The following is a 16,406-nucleotide window of genomic DNA, read 5'->3' as shown; positions in this document are numbered from 1 at the left end:
AGTAGGCCGGAAATCGAACCGACTCCATTTAATTTGGGCCCTTGTCTTAGAACGCAGGAAATGGAAAATCAATTACATTAAACCAAACTGTTGCTGATTCGCGCGTGCGGAAGGTGTGGGCTGAAATTGTAGAGGTCGAATTGTGTTAACCAGTAACCAGGGCACTACACGGTTTTCAATCAACACGGATATATTGAATTCCGAGGAGGTGAAATTTATCCCCAGCACAACTTGTTCTCCTTGTCCCCTCCCAGCACCCGAAGTTATACGCTCAATCTAACCGATTGATTTCGCTTCGACTTCAGTCAGCAAACCCGCTAGCCAGCAGGTAAATCTTGTCGAAACGGAGCGAGATTAGCTTGGCTCCGTGTCGCCGTATCGAGTTTTAAGTCCATCCTCCGTCACTATACCGCGGGATTGAATTGAAAATTCTAACACAGCCTGCGGGAACTAAAACAAAGCTTTCCCAACATGGGGTTACCAGATTCGGGTATCCGGTTGTCTTTTTTTGTGCCCCCGCAGGCAGGACTTTCAAAAATCTAATCTCACAGTTGCCGTAGTCGCACCTCCGTGGCCAACCAGCAATGTGGCAGAATGCGGCAAGCCCAAAAGATAGAAAAAAACACCTCAGACAGCAGGTAGCATAAATAATAGTCTCCGTCTTCAAGACTATTTGCACCATCGCCTTGGGACAGTGGCACGCGAACGCACCCGGAACCGCCGGAACGAGCGCTGGGGCGCAAGTACACACCCGAATTTCGGTGGTCGGTTCCAATTCCAAGTTTTGAGTTTTCGCTCTCTTTCTCTCGCTGGATGGTCGTTACTGCTTCTGCTACGGTAGCAATATTCATTTTCCCGTGATCACATCACGTAGTTGGCTTTAATGCTTCGCACGTTTGGCTTGAAACGGTGTCACACGTTGAATGTCGGTTGCTGCTTTTTTGCCGGTAGAGTTTAGTTCACTTCCTTCTGCCTTCCTTCGTACCCTTCCGGCGCGTCAAATCCTTTCCGATCCGGTATTATTGTATCCTGGGCATGGATTTACTGCTCGTCAGTTTATCCCACCTTTAGCGGGGCCCGCGGAAAAAAGAAGAAAAGCTTTCAGACGCTGGGTCGAGAGATTTGTGTGATCCTGCCACTGCCACTGCGTGTGATGTGCTGTACCTGAGTGAGTGTAACCTTTGTAGCCCACGGGGACACACACACACCGTCCGCATTAGCTGGGATGGCTCCCCTTTCCGCGCGTTTGATTGTAATTTAATGATGCAAACATAAAATATTGCTCCCGAATTCGGCACCCATCTATGGGGCTTAAGCGTTGCTGCTACTCGCACTCACACCGGCCAACGGTGGTACGTTAGAAGCATTCTGCAATGCGTTCTGTTCCCGCCCTTCCCCATGGGTATTCTTCGCTGGCGCGATTCGTTTGTGAATGCAAAATGGCTTATGCGATTGGATGCAGCCTGGAGCACCACGAAACGGTGCAAGGCGCAAGTGAGGTGTTAAACGTTATCCGGCGGACTGAATCGAGTCTGTCGAAAACTTCGGAACCCACCGTCGGGGAGTTACGGACTTTCCAGCTCATGCTGACACGTCGGAAAGCTTGTCGCGTAACTGCGCTTGCAACGCTCGAACCAGCACGATGTAATCCGATCCGGCAGCAATTACTCTGCGCCATTGCGATGCAACTGCAATTAACGAGCACGTAGTTTAATGTGCACGGGTACCTTGCCCACCAGCGCCCGCGTTCAATATTTGCTGGAATTTGATCGCTGCAGCAGGTACGCGTATGGGTTCTCGGTACGCGAGCGCATCCAGTGGCAGAATGGTTGCCTGCACAATTTGCCCTGCCATGCAACCGATACATAATTGTGGCGTTTTGATGTTTAACTATAACGATGCTAAATCAACATATTATCGAGCAGCGCAATAACGCGCCAAGGACTTTGCCGGCGCGCACGATTTGGTAAGCAATATTTTAGCGTTTTACATTTACGAACCGTTTACGTAGCGAGGGACCAACGACGTGGGAACGAGTGTCGATTTCACCGATGAAAATTGTGAGTCGTCGGTGAGCAATTGCGTACACCAGCTCTATCCAGTAATTAGTTATTGATCGGGCAAATGAAATGCAATGTTACAACTGTGGTAGACCGAGCGAAGGTTTGCTCGAGTTTTGTCGTCCCAAAATGTCTCTAAAGCAGTTGGTTTGTTTCGTTTGCTTTGCGTTTGACCTCAAAAGAGCTTACTTGTTTGTGAATGTGTGTGTGTGTGTGATGGATCTCGTGAAGGAATTCCCCACCGGGAAACAGAAAAGCTTTTAGTCCGTTTTTGTTTCGCCTTTTTTCTGAGTCTGTGTAACGTTCAGCAAATCACAAAGAAATAAATCAGCTCCACAATACACCACCACTCAACCTACTTTCGACCGAGCAACCTCCAACTGCAATTGCACCGGAAGCTGCAATTTGTTCATTTGCCGGCAGGTCCGAGTTCATTCCGGGCGCTCGGCATCGCCACTGAATCGCGCGAGAGAACATCTTCGCCCGAAATCTGCTCACCGCCCGAGAGTGAGTGACTCATGAGTGAGAGTCGGTGCGGCTCTGCTGGAGTGCTCCGCTCAAAGGACATCCGTACAGCCGCTGGTAGTCGTTCGGAGTGTTCGGTTGTGTGCGGTCGTATGTGCGGTTCCGGGTGTTGCCGGTAAACACAATTTCAAATTTAGGACACCCTTTAGGCACGGTGTCGCGTCGGATCGTGTCCTGGAACTGTGGTTGAATGTTGGGTGCGTCGGCGTAAGTTTGGTTGGGTCTATAAAAGGTGTAATAAAAGTTAATACCTACACACACACACACATGCACTAATGCGTGTTCGTGTTTTAGCAAATCTGGCAGTGTATCTCATGTGTGTGTTTGTGTGTCGGTGCTGTCCAGTGGGGAGCCGTTTCGACCGTATCTTTCACGTGCGTTTTTATGGTTCGAATCAACTGTTTTAACCTTTGCCAAATCCCTTAAGACCAATCCGGAAGGGGGGCGGCAGAACCGGGCGAGCTCCGAAGCGGCGCCAAGTGCACAACATTTCCGATCCGTGCGCCGAGTGATTGATGAGTTTTCAACTTCGCTACCATAAGGCGTCAAATTGTGCGGAAACTGTTCGGCAACGTGCGGACTCTCGGCAAAGGAAAGCGGGGCCAAAAGGCTTGGCTTGTGTTTCGCGCAGTAGCTTGAGCAGCTTCAGCATCCGCTGCCTTGGCCACACCGCGTGTGCCGAGTTATGGATGTAATGGATTATTCACGCTTCACATAGAACGTCTCCATCTTGCGACTTATGAAAATAAAACAGAATCGCTGTTTGTGGCAGAATCCCATCGCCAGTGGTGTTGCTGCTGCTGCTGCTGCCGTTTGTTGTTTTTATTTGTCAGCTTTCTAACGGCCTGAGTGCGACCATCATCGGAACGGTGCTGAAGCGTGCAAAAGGCGTAAGGTACCGGTGAAGGTGAAAGTATGGCGTTTGCTTCCCCGTGTGCGTATGTGTGTGGTTGTTTGTACGCTACGAAGGTAGAAAAGTTGGCGAATGGAGTGTCATAAATTAAAGTTAGCTTCACGCTTCGCCCATGTGAGCTACACGCCAGTGACTGGTATACCGTGTGTGATATGGTGCGCGTGTGTGTTAAATCATGATGTGATCGTCTGCCAGAACACACCACATGGTGTCAGGGTTAACGCGTGTAGCACGAAACAGGAGTGAACAAAGCAAAAAAAAAAGAAATGAAAGCCTTTTGCAACGATGTAATAATTCCAGTCACTTGGTGGTTGAAAAATTGCTATTGAAACAGGTGCGGGCCATTCGTATGGTTGCCGGTGATGAGCTTTGATAAGTGGTCGGTGGTTGGTTTTATGCGCTGTGCTCAAACAGACGAGTTGATGGTGAAGGGGAAGCGTCTAGGGTGAGCGGTGCAGATAACATGTAAACCGAGTATAATAGGAGGACACATTGATGGATAGCAAAATGTTGCACGTTATTATAGGATTTATCGTTATTGTTCAACAGGCTGCGGGAGATGACCTAGGTAAGATAACACAATTAACCCTGCTTGTTAGGCATTGTTTCAGGCGAACAGGGTACGGTCTATTCATATTCACTGCATAGATTGTAACCATCCTTGAACTCTATAGGTATTTTGAACATTTTGGATTGTAAATTAATTAAATTCTATGCAATGTAATTAGGATACTTGTACGTGGCTACATTTTCAACGATATTTTTGAACAAACAAAAAATAAACTAAATCATACCTCATATTACAGTCGTTGCCACCTAATTTTGGCTCTAAGGCACATATTTTTGACAGTGATAATCATTTTTTGCCTCTAAGGCATCTATTTTTGACTCTAACGCACCGATGTTTGCCTGTAAGTCATCAATTATTGACTCTTGTAGGAATCATGATATTTTTGCAAGGTATTTGAGTAGGTTGTTGACAATTGTAATTATAAATCACATGAACAATACAAAAAACGTCTAATTTGATTGAGCTTTTGAAGAAAAAAAAAGAAATATTATAATTTCTACAGCCTTTGTTTACACCTGATTATACATGTTAACTTTTTTCACTCCATTAAAACTACCAAAATTGGCATAAATATTGTTACATTTTAAATTCTATCTATAAAAAATATTCACTACTTAACTTAATTTCAATAGTTTCAGAACACACAGTTTCAGAAATTACGTCAAATTTTGTAAATAAATCGATTGACTAACTGTCAAAAATTGATGCCTTAGAGGCAAAAATAATGACACGTTGTCAAACTTTGGTGCCTTCGAGACAAAATAGGCGATTTCGAGTTAAAATTTAGCGGCAACGACTGTATTGTGATGTAATATTTTTAATGATAGCAGTTTAATAGATATTAAAATGATGTGATGCTTCGTTGAAACTATTATCTATTGCTTTATCTTGTAATTCACTTATATTAATTATGTTCATACTTAAGTAGCAGTTTGAGACGATTTAAAATTTGTTTTTTTCCCCATTTGGTTTATGATGGCACTTTTGAATGCTAAATGAATAGTTAATAGTGAATAGTTAATAAACACGTCGTAGCAAGTTAAGCTGACACTAACGGTCAGATCGTAGCTTGGAGCACCTATTTGAAACGGTTTATGTTACGGTTATGTTACACAATTGTATTCAACTTAATTAAATAAAATGATCAGTATGAACTAGACTAAATCGATTCAATAAAGTTGTGTTTTAAATACCAAACTTTATATTTATTCATGAATTATTTAAAATTAATCAAATTTATTATTTTCAGTTATTTTTTTATTATCAAATCGTTTGATCACCGTGGATCATTGTTCAACAAAAAACCTACCTAACTACATATTTGAAGTTTTGAAGGTTAGGAGAAGGTGTTTTCAGGGCTAAAAGGGTTAGTTAATTTAATTTTTTTATTGTGTGGTTAAGATGGACCAGATTTATATTTTTTATTTGGTTTTGTTTAATCCTAAAAATCTTACTGCGAATTAATTTGATTATTTTACCTCAACACACAAAAAAAAAACAAAAACAACCCCGATAATTCGTCCAAACCTGCCAAAGAGTTGATCGTTTGCATGGAAGAGGGGATTAAAAAGACAACAGTACGCTTCATATTTTAACAACCACGTTTCCGTGAAACGGTTCAACCTTACCGAGATAAGGAACGGACTATGCCAAATGCCAGCTGTGCGTTCGATTGATCATGGGCAAGCATATTGAAACATAGGACCCAGGAGCATTACATACTGCCAATGGTGCGTTTTCTAGGGATAGCCTCGTTAATCATGATATCGAACGACAGGAGCGGAATGCGAAATGGTATCGGAAATGAAAGATAGGATATCGTTTACCGAGCGCGCTCGTTTTGCGCCATTTCCTCTCCTTCGTTTCGCAGTCTCCGTTTGCTGCGCCAAATACTCGCTCTCCATGTTTTTTTTTTTCACTTTTTCCACGATCCTCATCGATCCCTCACGCACTCATCTACGCGTGCAACGAAGCATGATGGAGTGGTTTGATATTTTATCGCCACCACCTTCCCGCTGGCAGCGCCTACACTGTTTCACCCTATGAAATAATAACGGGCGGCAAAATGGGAGCCGCGGGAGGGAAATAGAGATGGAGAAATGGATTGAAAGATTGAATATTACACCGCAAACAGGCGCACGACTGTGTACGCGTGTTTGTGTGGGTGGATGTGTGGTAAAAGCTGTTTCCGGTACGGAAGCACGCTTCCACCCCGTAAGCTGTCACATTGGCCCGGCACAATTGCATTATTGATGATGTATTGAAGCTCGTTAGAACATTTTTCGAAACACTTACCGCGACGATAAGATATTTTTCTCCCGTCCTGCTCGCTCTTCCGCTTCATAAAACAACGTGTCCCGCGCCAGGGACACGCTGCCTTCGCAAGGTCATGTTTCCAACTGGTTTGGCGCCGGCATCGGGTGGCACGGCACGGTGGCGGTGTGTGCGGTCGTCTGTTTGCAGAAAGTGATGATGATAAGGAGCGATTAGCAGGTCAAACAATCGGTACATGGGTGTGGTGTGTGAGATGGAGTCTTTTCTTCTTCGCTTGTTTGTTTTGCCTCCTGCAGCATAGTTACCGTCGCCGAGATATGTTTATGGTACTAATGTTGCGTTTCCACAGCTGCAATATTCCACGTAACCCCCTCCAGCCGGGACAAACCGCTACATTTACTGGTTTGCCATTTGTGTAACGAGCGTATTTAGCTTGTTTATTTGTTTGCATCATTCTTCTGCGTCATGGTTTGTTAGTGAAGTTCGTCCCGGGAAAAATGTACGGCTTTCACCACAACCGCGATACGTGTACGGAGAATCGTATTCTTGCTACAGGGATGGCACAGTCCATACACGATGACATGAGCTGACACACATACATACACACACACACACACACACACACGCAACATCAACAGTGGTACAATAAAATGACGATCCAGTGTCATTGCCGGCGGTGGGATGGAGTGACCCCAAAGAGGCGGAAGACAATCGGGATGACGATGGCTCGTAAACATGATACGGCATAGGTAATGTTCCTGATGGTATCTCGTTTGTCCGCTGATGGATCGTGTTGACAAGGATCGTATCAAAATATCAATCAAAATGTAGCTACTCGCGCGAGCCGCAGCAAAACAAGGCAAAGCCCTGCCCTGATCGTATTACGCGGGACGCGTGGCGACGGTTTTTGTGATGAAATAAATTGGCCCACTCCAGGCCGCCGGCGGGCTGGGTTTTCGCGGAAGCGGGCCTAATTTTACAAGCCCTGGTAATTGAATGCGACACCGAATCTCGGCGGAGCGCCCAATTTGGCGAATTTCCTCTTTTCAATCACCGGATCCGGATCCCCGATCGAACGCACGCTCGCGTTCGTCTGGAGAGCGTTCCAGAATGTGGCAGGTTCCGGCTCAATGGGAGGCGGAAAAGATGCTGAATGGCCAGTAGCCTTACGGTCATTATTCAATTACCGTCGGTACCACACTATGACCGTATGACATCAATGTTGGTTCGTTTGAAAGCAGAAAAACATATTTTTCTCATTAGGAAGCCGATGCGTGCTATCTCGCATTCACCGCGCTTCAACACTCCATCCGCTGCGGGTAAGCTTCGGGTGAAAAGTAACAGTGACTTTTGTTCAACTTTTCAGTCCGTTCGCACACGGCTAGCGAATTGCTTTTGCCGGAAGCTGGAGCTCGCTCGCCCACTCCCCCTGTCTCATCAGTCCCTTGTTTCGCGCGGCCATAAATCATCTTCGCATTCGCAGTTGAGCATCGTCGCCTGTAGTGCGCTCGCCGCAGGCCTAATGTCATTTCCAGTGGTCTTGATTGCATAATAATAATATATTCATCTAACTTGTTCCCATCGGTTTAGTTGCGTTTTTGAGCGGGCAAGAGGGAACGCTTTTCGGTGTGGCAGTAAACAGGAACGAAAAAAGTGTAAATATTTGAAAAGTTTTCCCCGCACTTTGCACGATTGCACGACTTGCCCCTCTTGCCGGGCCAGCATTCCAATTCCACGTGCTGGGGTGGGGGAAGATTTTTGAGAAAGTTAGTACACCGGCACTAGACAGGCTCGACCGCAAGCTTGCCAGCGGGGGATAGGCTAGGGCGTAAAATAAATATAATATATTGCTCGTGCGAAGCTACAACGTCACCGTACCGTGCTTCCGGCGGCTTCGTGACCCGAAGACGCACTCCACTCCACTCCTAACGACAGTAAAATATGCGCACTCTCGGACGGCGAACAACTTAAAGTGGGATGAAAAATTCATAGACCACCATTTGCCAACATGCCCGGGATCGTTAGGGCAGGTTTTGATCGATTGGTAGCAGCGCTAGCAACGGCGACGGGCCAATCTGGATGCCGTTGCCGATCGTTATTTAACGATGGACGGAAAAGTTTTTCAATTGTCCACTGTTGAGGCGTGGGGTACGGGCCAATGAACGATTTGGAGTACACGGGCTTTTGATGTAAAGTTTTCTGGTATATGTGAGCCATCAATAAAGGTGATTTAATTGTATGCTGTGCAAGAAAGGAACAGCATCCTATTTACGGGTGTTTTGTAAACTGTTTAGTAAACATATTTAACAATGCGTGAAGCCTTCCATTTAGTTCCTGTGACATAATTGTATTTGTTGCTTTTGTAGTGTGGTGAACTAGTAAGCATGAATTGGCTTCTAAACTTAATCGATCGCCTCATTTTGTTTCAATAATTTTCTTTTTATTTTTTTAAAATCCTTTTTATTATTCTGTTAACTAGCGAGCTGGAAGTTCCAACCAGATGTTTTTCAATTTAGACAATATGATAGTTTATTGTTATCTATTACATTTATATTTGGTTAAACGTTTTATTTTAATACAGGCCATATTTCATATACACTGCTTCCAATGTTACACTTTTTATTATGATGCTCAACGATAACAACAAAAAAGGAAAAAATACTTCAATGAGATATTTTGCGCAATCAACTAATTTCAAACTGAAATTTTCAATTATTTTTTATTAGAGCAACAACCTTTGTTAGCCTCTATCACTAATAGGATTGGCTATCAGTGACATATTTGATTACAAATAGCAGGTTAGTTAGTACTACGTATGGCGAACGCGATACTTACGGAACTTGAAACCGAAAATTGATATTTGGCGTCTCAAATTTGACAAACCTTTATATGAAAACTACATATCGACATAACGAGAGTTTTCGAAACACATATGTTCATTCCTATGATAATGAAAAATTCCATACCATAAGGCATATGACAGTGATCTGAAAAGTACGGTTCTCTTTTTAAAACCATCAGGCATTTTCCAACAAATATGTTTGCTTAACTTATCAAGAAGGCTTCAAATGGAAGTAGCTTGGTATTTTCATAAAATGCAGCTCAGTATTCTGAAAAGTTTGCCAGAACCTTTGCGATAGGATAATAAATTGCATCGACTTATTCTACAACAAATGATACTAACTCCCTCATCAAATATGGCATCATTTTTTTAGCCTTCATTTGAAAGTTCAGTTGATACGTGTACATTTGAAATTATATTGCTTTTTCTTATTTTCTCAGAATTTTTTTTTATGTTTATAATTGCAATTACGTGCCTGGCCTTTTATGTACACCAAAAACATGAAAGTTATAGTTTAGTGTCAAAAAATACACAGGAAATGTTAAAATCTGAGAGGTTTTGGCGACAAGATACTTAAGAACATTTGGACTTTTCCAATGTCTTTATGTCATACTTAGTACATTGATATTTACTATAGCCCAAAGATCTGCAGGATCAATAAAGTTCATCAATATTTTTACCAGAATTACACTTGGATAATTACTGAATCGATATTTTTATTACTGAATTCTGAACATTAAGCACCGCGTGTGATACGGAGCATCGTACCAGGGCGTGTCTTTTAAAAGAAAGCGAGAATATTTTATTTGAACTGACTTATGCTTATTAACACAGACAGTATATAGATTATGAATAAGAGCACCTTATTATATAATAACACTCAAGTACAGAACAGACACTCTGTAAAAGCGAACATTTAATGTGTTGAAATTGTACATTTTCTAATAAAAACAGAGAAAAATTAATACAATTTCGCAGGTGAGAGCTTGAAATCAAATTGGATCAGAATTACTGAAAATACATTGCTATCACATGTTTAAAGTTAATTTTAAGTAATTTTAGTTAAGCCACTCTGTATACATTAAATATAAATTTACTTTTTGTATTCTTATTCTCAAATCAACCGTTTATTAATAATTATACTATTAAATCTCACTGATCTTCTTCACCTTTTGAAGTGTAAATTTTGCTCATAAATTTCAACCGTTTCAATGTAAAACATTGCTCATGAATGTTTGCTTTTATTTTTCATCGTTTCCATCATATTTCTAAAACTTCACCGTCACGCCAAAGACCATAAACATTATCCAATTTTATCTTCTATTCATGGTTGTGACTTCTTTGCAGGACTTCTGTCTAGCACGCTGCGTGCGTTCCGTACAATTTGTTGCGACGATGAGCTGCTCACTCTGTCGTGCCCGATCGGTACCAGCATTTCCGTGGAGCTCGTACAGTATGGAGCGAAAGGTAGGTGATCTGCACGCGTTACGTGTCTTATCGTGCAAATGGTAGACAAGAATATACCGTACATCAGGTGCATTCCAATCACGATAGGTGATCAACTTTAATCACTTTGTCGATGACTTTTTTTTTGTCCCTATCACTGAACGCAACGAATGCTCTGCTCTGTCCAACCAGAAAGCAACGATACGCTCCAGTGCGCGTACAGCGAGCTGGACAGCTCCTATTACGTGCCCGAGCCGACTCCACCCGCCCTAAGTACGATTGACTTCTCGGTACCGGTCCCAGTAAATGCAACGACCGTTACGCCCACGGCAACGATGGCAAGCACCGAGCTGGCTACGAACGATACGCTGACCACGGTGGAGCGTCCGAAAGACAAATGCACCCCCCTTTATGTACTGCAGGTATGTAATATGAACACTTTTCCTACCACTGCTTTGCCGTCAGCTTGCGGAAAATACCATCGACAACATACTAACCATCAATATCGGGTGAAAACACAGACCAGTACAGGCGGCAAAATGCTATCGAGAAACGAATCCACACACAAATGAAACACGCATCGAAAAAAGAACGCACCCCACACGGATGGACATTCTTCTTCATTGAACACGTGTTACCCCTTTTCTCCCTCTCCATGCAGTACTCGATCCTGCAGACGGTCGTCGAAGCGTGTCAGAAGAAACGACGCTGTCGGATACAGGCCACACCGAAGAACTTTGCCACCGCACCCTGCCCCGGCATCCATCGTATGGTGGAGGTCAATCACAAATGTCGTCCATGTAAGTGATCGGCCACGCGTACAGTACCATTGGCTGGGGCCGTTACGCTGCTCAGCATCCCGCCAATGCCAGTCGTCCGAGAAATGGCATCGGTTTCGCGTTTGAACTTTCTTCGGTCGTTTCGCATTTCATGTTACTGAAAAATAAACCTACTCTACTTTTCCTTCTCCCTTTCGCCCCATCCCCTTTTACGGTGAACGGAACATCGTCCGGACTTATCGGACTGGACAGTCGAATTTCGCAGCCTGGTATCGTGCGAAAAGGACATCGTGCGGTTGACGTGCGGTCAGTACACCCGCATAGCGATTTACAGCGCCACCTACGGTCGAACTGCGTACGAAAGCTCGCACTGCTCGCAAACGGCCGCCTCAAAGGAACAAAGTAAGTGATACAAAACTCTCAAACACACACACACACACACACACATAGGTTGAACTTTCGACAGAACCCTTATATCAATCAAACCTTTGACAGTCTACCCAATTTCAAACCATACCGATCCCATACTAAATGACCTCTTTTCACCATTACATACACTCACAAACTGTTGCCAGCCTGTCTGTCCGAGCACACGAGCCTGACGCTGACGGAGATCTGCCAAGGTCGGCGTAAGTGCACGGTGGCGGTGGAAAGCTCCACCTTCGGCAACCCATGTCCGGAGAATATCCGGGTCTACCTGAAAGTAATCTACGCCTGTGGTAAGTGTCCCTAGGTGAAGCCGTTTGAAATGTGAACCCGCCAGTGGTTTCTTTGTGCCCGAAACTGATTTCACAAAACTTTGTCATGGTTCGTGCTCTTCACGCGCGCCCCAACGCAAACAAAACTTCCAAAACTCCACCAGTGTCGAGGAACGTGTTCCGTGAGCGGTACATCACACCGCTGGAGGATGACGAACAGGACGAGCGGCCGTACGAGTCGAACGAGCTGTACGACGAGGAGCTGACGCCGGCACCGAACCAGATCGAGGGCTCGGCCATCGGCAAGGGTGTCGGCACCAACCACAACAAGTACGCCGGCAGCAGTGGCGAGTCGGCGGTCAAGGCGGAAAATATAGTCACATTCAACAAGGACGGTAAGTTGCGCACGATGAGCTTTTGCGGGCGGTACGGCGGCACACTGCCAAACCGTCTGAAGCGTGCTGCTGACTCACGCTCGTTACCATCACAAATTAACGCTCTGCCTTTGGTTTGCATGCGGTGCGGCCGGGCTGCTCCTTTATGTCCACCAGCCGGCACCGACAGCTCCGCTGGAAGTGACTACTCTTCGCTGCTCGATGACGGACACCTGCTGATTGTCAGTGTCGCGGTACTGTTCTTCTGCTGCATCTGCCTGTCGTTCGGGGCGTTGGTCGCGTACAAGATGAAGCTGTTCCAGTCGGGCAACAATCGGTGCATCAAGGCGTCCGAGTCTACGGACAGCCATTCGACACCGTCCAGCTACCGGGGACCGAGCGAGGACTTCGATCTGGTCGAATGCATGCCGGACACGATGGACGCCATGGCGGTGAAGGCGGCTGAGGTGAGCCTGATCAAATGTTTGTCTCGCTTGGGTGTATTGGGTGGATCGAGAACTCAAACTGTTGCCTGTGGGTAGGGTTTATTTTGCATAGGCAACTGTTGTGAAAGGCCCAGCAGTAGTAGTACTTGATTGTGTGCGTAATTGGTCATCTTCTTGGTAGAGTATAATGATATGCGAGCTGAAAGATACTTCACGTACGGCTGGAAGCATATTGATGTATTATATTAGAGGTATTTTTGATACTGTTTTGAGGAGCCGGTCTGGTGGTACAGTCGTCAACTCGTACGACATAACAACATGCCTGTCATGTGTTCAAGCCCCGAATAGACCGTGCTCCCATACGAAGGACTGACTATCCTGCTATGGTAACAATAAGTTACTGAAAGCCAAGCTCACTTCACTAGTGTGGGTACAAAGGCAGGCCTTGACCGACATCGGTTGTTGTGCCAAAGAAGAAGAAGAAGAGATTTTTATACTATTTTCGTCTAATATAACAGTAAAATCCTAGAGGTGCAATTGTAACCTGCCTATTTTAATGCATATACTGACATTTTGGTATTCTGAAAAATTAAGAACAACAAGGCAATTAAATTTAAAGTATTTGTAGTGAAAAAAAAACAATAAGTGCATAGTTTGAAAGTCACTAGTAGCGTTAAAAACATGAATTTCGTTGAAAAACAAGTTCAAACTGGATTTTTTTTGCAATTAGTTGCAAATTGGCATCCTTAAAGTAGAGTATCTATTCAATAGGGAAACAGTTTAATTTAAACGGCTTAAAGCGAGTATGTAAATGATAACAACCTTATCCCCAATGGACACCTAGATACCCTTCTTCTACTGAAAATCATTTTGTTATTCGAATGAATTTCGTATGCATTCCATCACTTGAAATTGCGTCCTAATCGTATTACAACATGTGCAAACTCAACCACATTCATTTGCATAGCGAACGTGTTATTTAAATACTTTAAGGACAGTTATACCTTCTATCGTGAAATATTCACCACTCATACGCTCGGGCCTATCTTTGCCCCGGCTTACGTTGGTGCTGTTGGCATAAATCAAGCTTACCGTATTTCCGAGCCTCTATCACACCGATCGTACATCATACCGGCCCGACAGTGCACACAATTCAATTGCACCTGGGACGTAGGCTGGCTCTCGCCGGGCAATCTTACTTTGCATCGGCCCCGTACGTTCGTCGCTGTCCTTTGTCCCATTTTTAGTCCGATTCATCGTCATTGCAGTATACTTTGTGCGTGTTCGGTTTGTTGGTAGAGCAAAAGAAATCGCCTTCGTTTCCGATTGGTTCTCCATCTTCCCTCTTCTCTCCTTCCCGAGCCTTATCGCTAATTCTACTGTTCCGCATGTGTACACGTGTGCCTGTGTGTGGGATTGTCATTTTTTTCTGTTTGATTTTTCTTTCGCACTGCAGCAACCGCCGCCACCGCAAACGTTCGTGCAACCGGTCGTCGCATCCGCACCGGTCGCTCACCATTCAACCATCCTGCCCGCGTTCAAGTTTGCCGAGCCGCGCGGCGGAAGTCTGTCGCAAATATCGACCACCATGTTCATCCTGCCGAACTACCTAATGGCGGGCCCGCTGCCCGGCACCCTGTCCAACCGGCGCCCCAAGGATGCCCAGGGCTCACCGCTGCAATCGGGTGACAATCTCACCATCACACTCGCCACCACCGACATCCCCGGCAGCAGCAGCAGCAACATCAACGGTAACACCCCGCCCATAACAAGCAAGATGGAGGCGCCCAGCCCGGTGTACTATTCGCAACATCTGCAGCCCCACCAGCACCACCAGCAGCAGCACGTGCCGTACGGTGTGAGCACCTCCTGTGGCCAGTGCACGACGCTCGGATGGCAGCCGGTATCCGGCGGTGTTATTGGTGGTGGCACAGCTGCCGGCCCGATCTATGGTGGAAAGCTGCTGCCGGTGGAAAACGCGCCCGGTGGCACCACGAGCAAAACGTCACACCCGTATCATCGCAATCAATCATTAAAATCGTCTGCCGGTGAGCCGGAAGGCCGTCCGGACGAAGGGCCAGCAGCTGACGGTGGCACCGGTGCGGCAGACGGTGGGCTGCGGCTGGTGGGACCGGGGACTACCCTAACACAGTCGCATCCTTTTTTATGGCTGGGCTTGAAAATCGGGCTGATGTAAAGCTGTAGGGTAAAGCTGTCAAGATCGACCTGTGCGATAGTTTATCGTGCAGCGTTTTAAACCTTATTGGCGGTGCCTCAAACGGTGGCACCCTGTCCCATTTTGCCTCGGTTTCGTCATCTTTCCGACCCGAACCCATTCGGTTTGGCCCACTCCCCTGAACCTCCGTTCATGCCGTTACACCCGGCACCACTGTAGATACTTTACAAACGTACCACTAAAAAGTAGATACCCCCATCCTTTGGGTTTTTTTGTATTGTTTTCTTTTCTCTCGCTTCCCCTTTTTTTACTAACGCCAGCTTGACAGCTTTACCCGTAAGCACGCCCGTAACAACTTTATCGGCGATTTGTCGCAATGAAACGTAACGAAGCCGGAATCGAATCTTGGTTTCGCCCAACACAGCCTAGGGATTGCTAGGTAAATGGAACGGAAGACAGAGATAGAAACCGAAGAGAGAAGAAGAGAAGGCAAGTCAAACGAAACCAAATAACGTAACACTAGAGACATAGTAACAAATTGTGAATTTTACCGAGGCGCTTGTACAAATTGCTAACCCTCCTCCGGTCCCCGTGGAAGTACCGAGGCTTCGTTCGACGGAATTTTTAGATTGTGAAAAGCGTTGTGAAACTGTGCCGCTGGCATGAGAGGAGCGCTACGTACAGCGCGCGCAAGCTGTGGATGGAACCAGTTGACGTGCAGCCTGATTAGTTATCGGCAATACAATTTCGCAGCATACGTGGGCTCATGGCTCTATCATATAGAGCAATCAGCAATCTGAAATGCCCGACATTTGTGGAGATTTGTTCGTTTCTTTAATTTCGTTTGAATGCAGAGTTGTTGAGTGAAAAACTGCTCTTCCGTAAAGTTGATTTAGGTATTCCCAGAGCGTCGAAATGTAAAAAGAATGGCCCACGAAAAACTCATTTTATATTATTTGTTCCTAGTCTAGTGAAGTCGTAAATGTAAAAGAAAACGTGAGCACATCTAGTGTAAATATACAACTTACATCACTGTTCAACGAACTGGCGCATGTTTTGCTTTCTTGTAAATGGCATTTTAACTTTCCTTTCCAATTAGCTACCCTACGGCGCTGTGGTAAGTACGGCCAATAGGAAACATTGTATTAAACAGTTTAACTTTTTTTTATACCTTTCCACGGACACTGTAGTTAAGGCCGCTCTAGCGACACTATCGTCAGTTGCTGTGGCTCTTGATGAGCTGTTGGTACTTTTTGCCTTTTCCATTCCTGCTGCAGCAAAATAGTTCATTAAGCCAAAGTG

The 16,406-nt window shown here is 45.2% G+C and overlaps 1 protein-coding gene across 4 annotated transcripts; it reads left to right on the top strand.

Moving 5' to 3' along the window:
- The first annotated feature begins 2,653 nt into the window (after positions 1-2,653).
- Positions 2,654-16,148, top strand: LOC120895951. Of its 4 annotated transcripts, none has more exons than XM_040299709.1 (10): positions 2,654-2,792; positions 3,833-4,066; positions 10,533-10,652; positions 10,824-11,053; positions 11,293-11,431; positions 11,663-11,812; positions 11,986-12,129; positions 12,273-12,503; positions 12,660-12,949; positions 14,385-16,148. In XM_040299709.1, the coding sequence occupies exons 2-10, from the start codon at positions 3,994-3,996 to the stop codon at positions 15,123-15,125; spliced, it is 2,118 nt and encodes a 705-aa protein (XP_040155643.1). In that variant the 5' UTR covers positions 2,654-2,792; positions 3,833-3,993; the 3' UTR covers positions 15,126-16,148. The 4 variants fall into 4 exon arrangements, with proteins under 4 accessions (XP_040155643.1, XP_040155642.1, XP_040155641.1 ...); XM_040299708.1 differs by having other exon boundaries at positions 3,799-4,066; XM_040299707.1 differs by having other exon boundaries at positions 3,419-4,066.
- The last annotated feature ends 258 nt before the right edge of the window (positions 16,149-16,406 follow it).

Source organism: Anopheles arabiensis, chromosome 2, assembly GCF_016920715.1.
Source record: "Anopheles arabiensis isolate DONGOLA chromosome 2, AaraD3, whole genome shotgun sequence".
NCBI classification, from domain to species: domain Eukaryota; kingdom Metazoa; phylum Arthropoda; class Insecta; order Diptera; family Culicidae; genus Anopheles; species Anopheles arabiensis.
The sequence above is the reverse complement of the archived record's forward strand: the minus strand, read 5'-3'. Positions and strand labels throughout refer to the sequence as shown.

What these genes read in the sequence shown, in the direction of transcription:
- LOC120895951 (XM_040299709.1), top strand. Translation starts at nt 3,994, where the DNA reads ATGGATAGCAAAATGTTGCACGTTATTATAGGATTTATCGTTATTGTT. An exon ending in GAAAGTAATCTACGCCTGTG is followed by an intron (nt 12,130 to 12,272) that starts GTAAGTGTCCCT and finishes AAACTCCACCAG; the next exon opens with TGTCGAGGAACGTGTTCCGT. An exon ending in TGGCGGTGAAGGCGGCTGAG is followed by an intron (nt 12,950 to 14,384) that starts GTGAGCCTGATC and finishes TTCGCACTGCAG; the next exon opens with CAACCGCCGCCACCGCAAAC.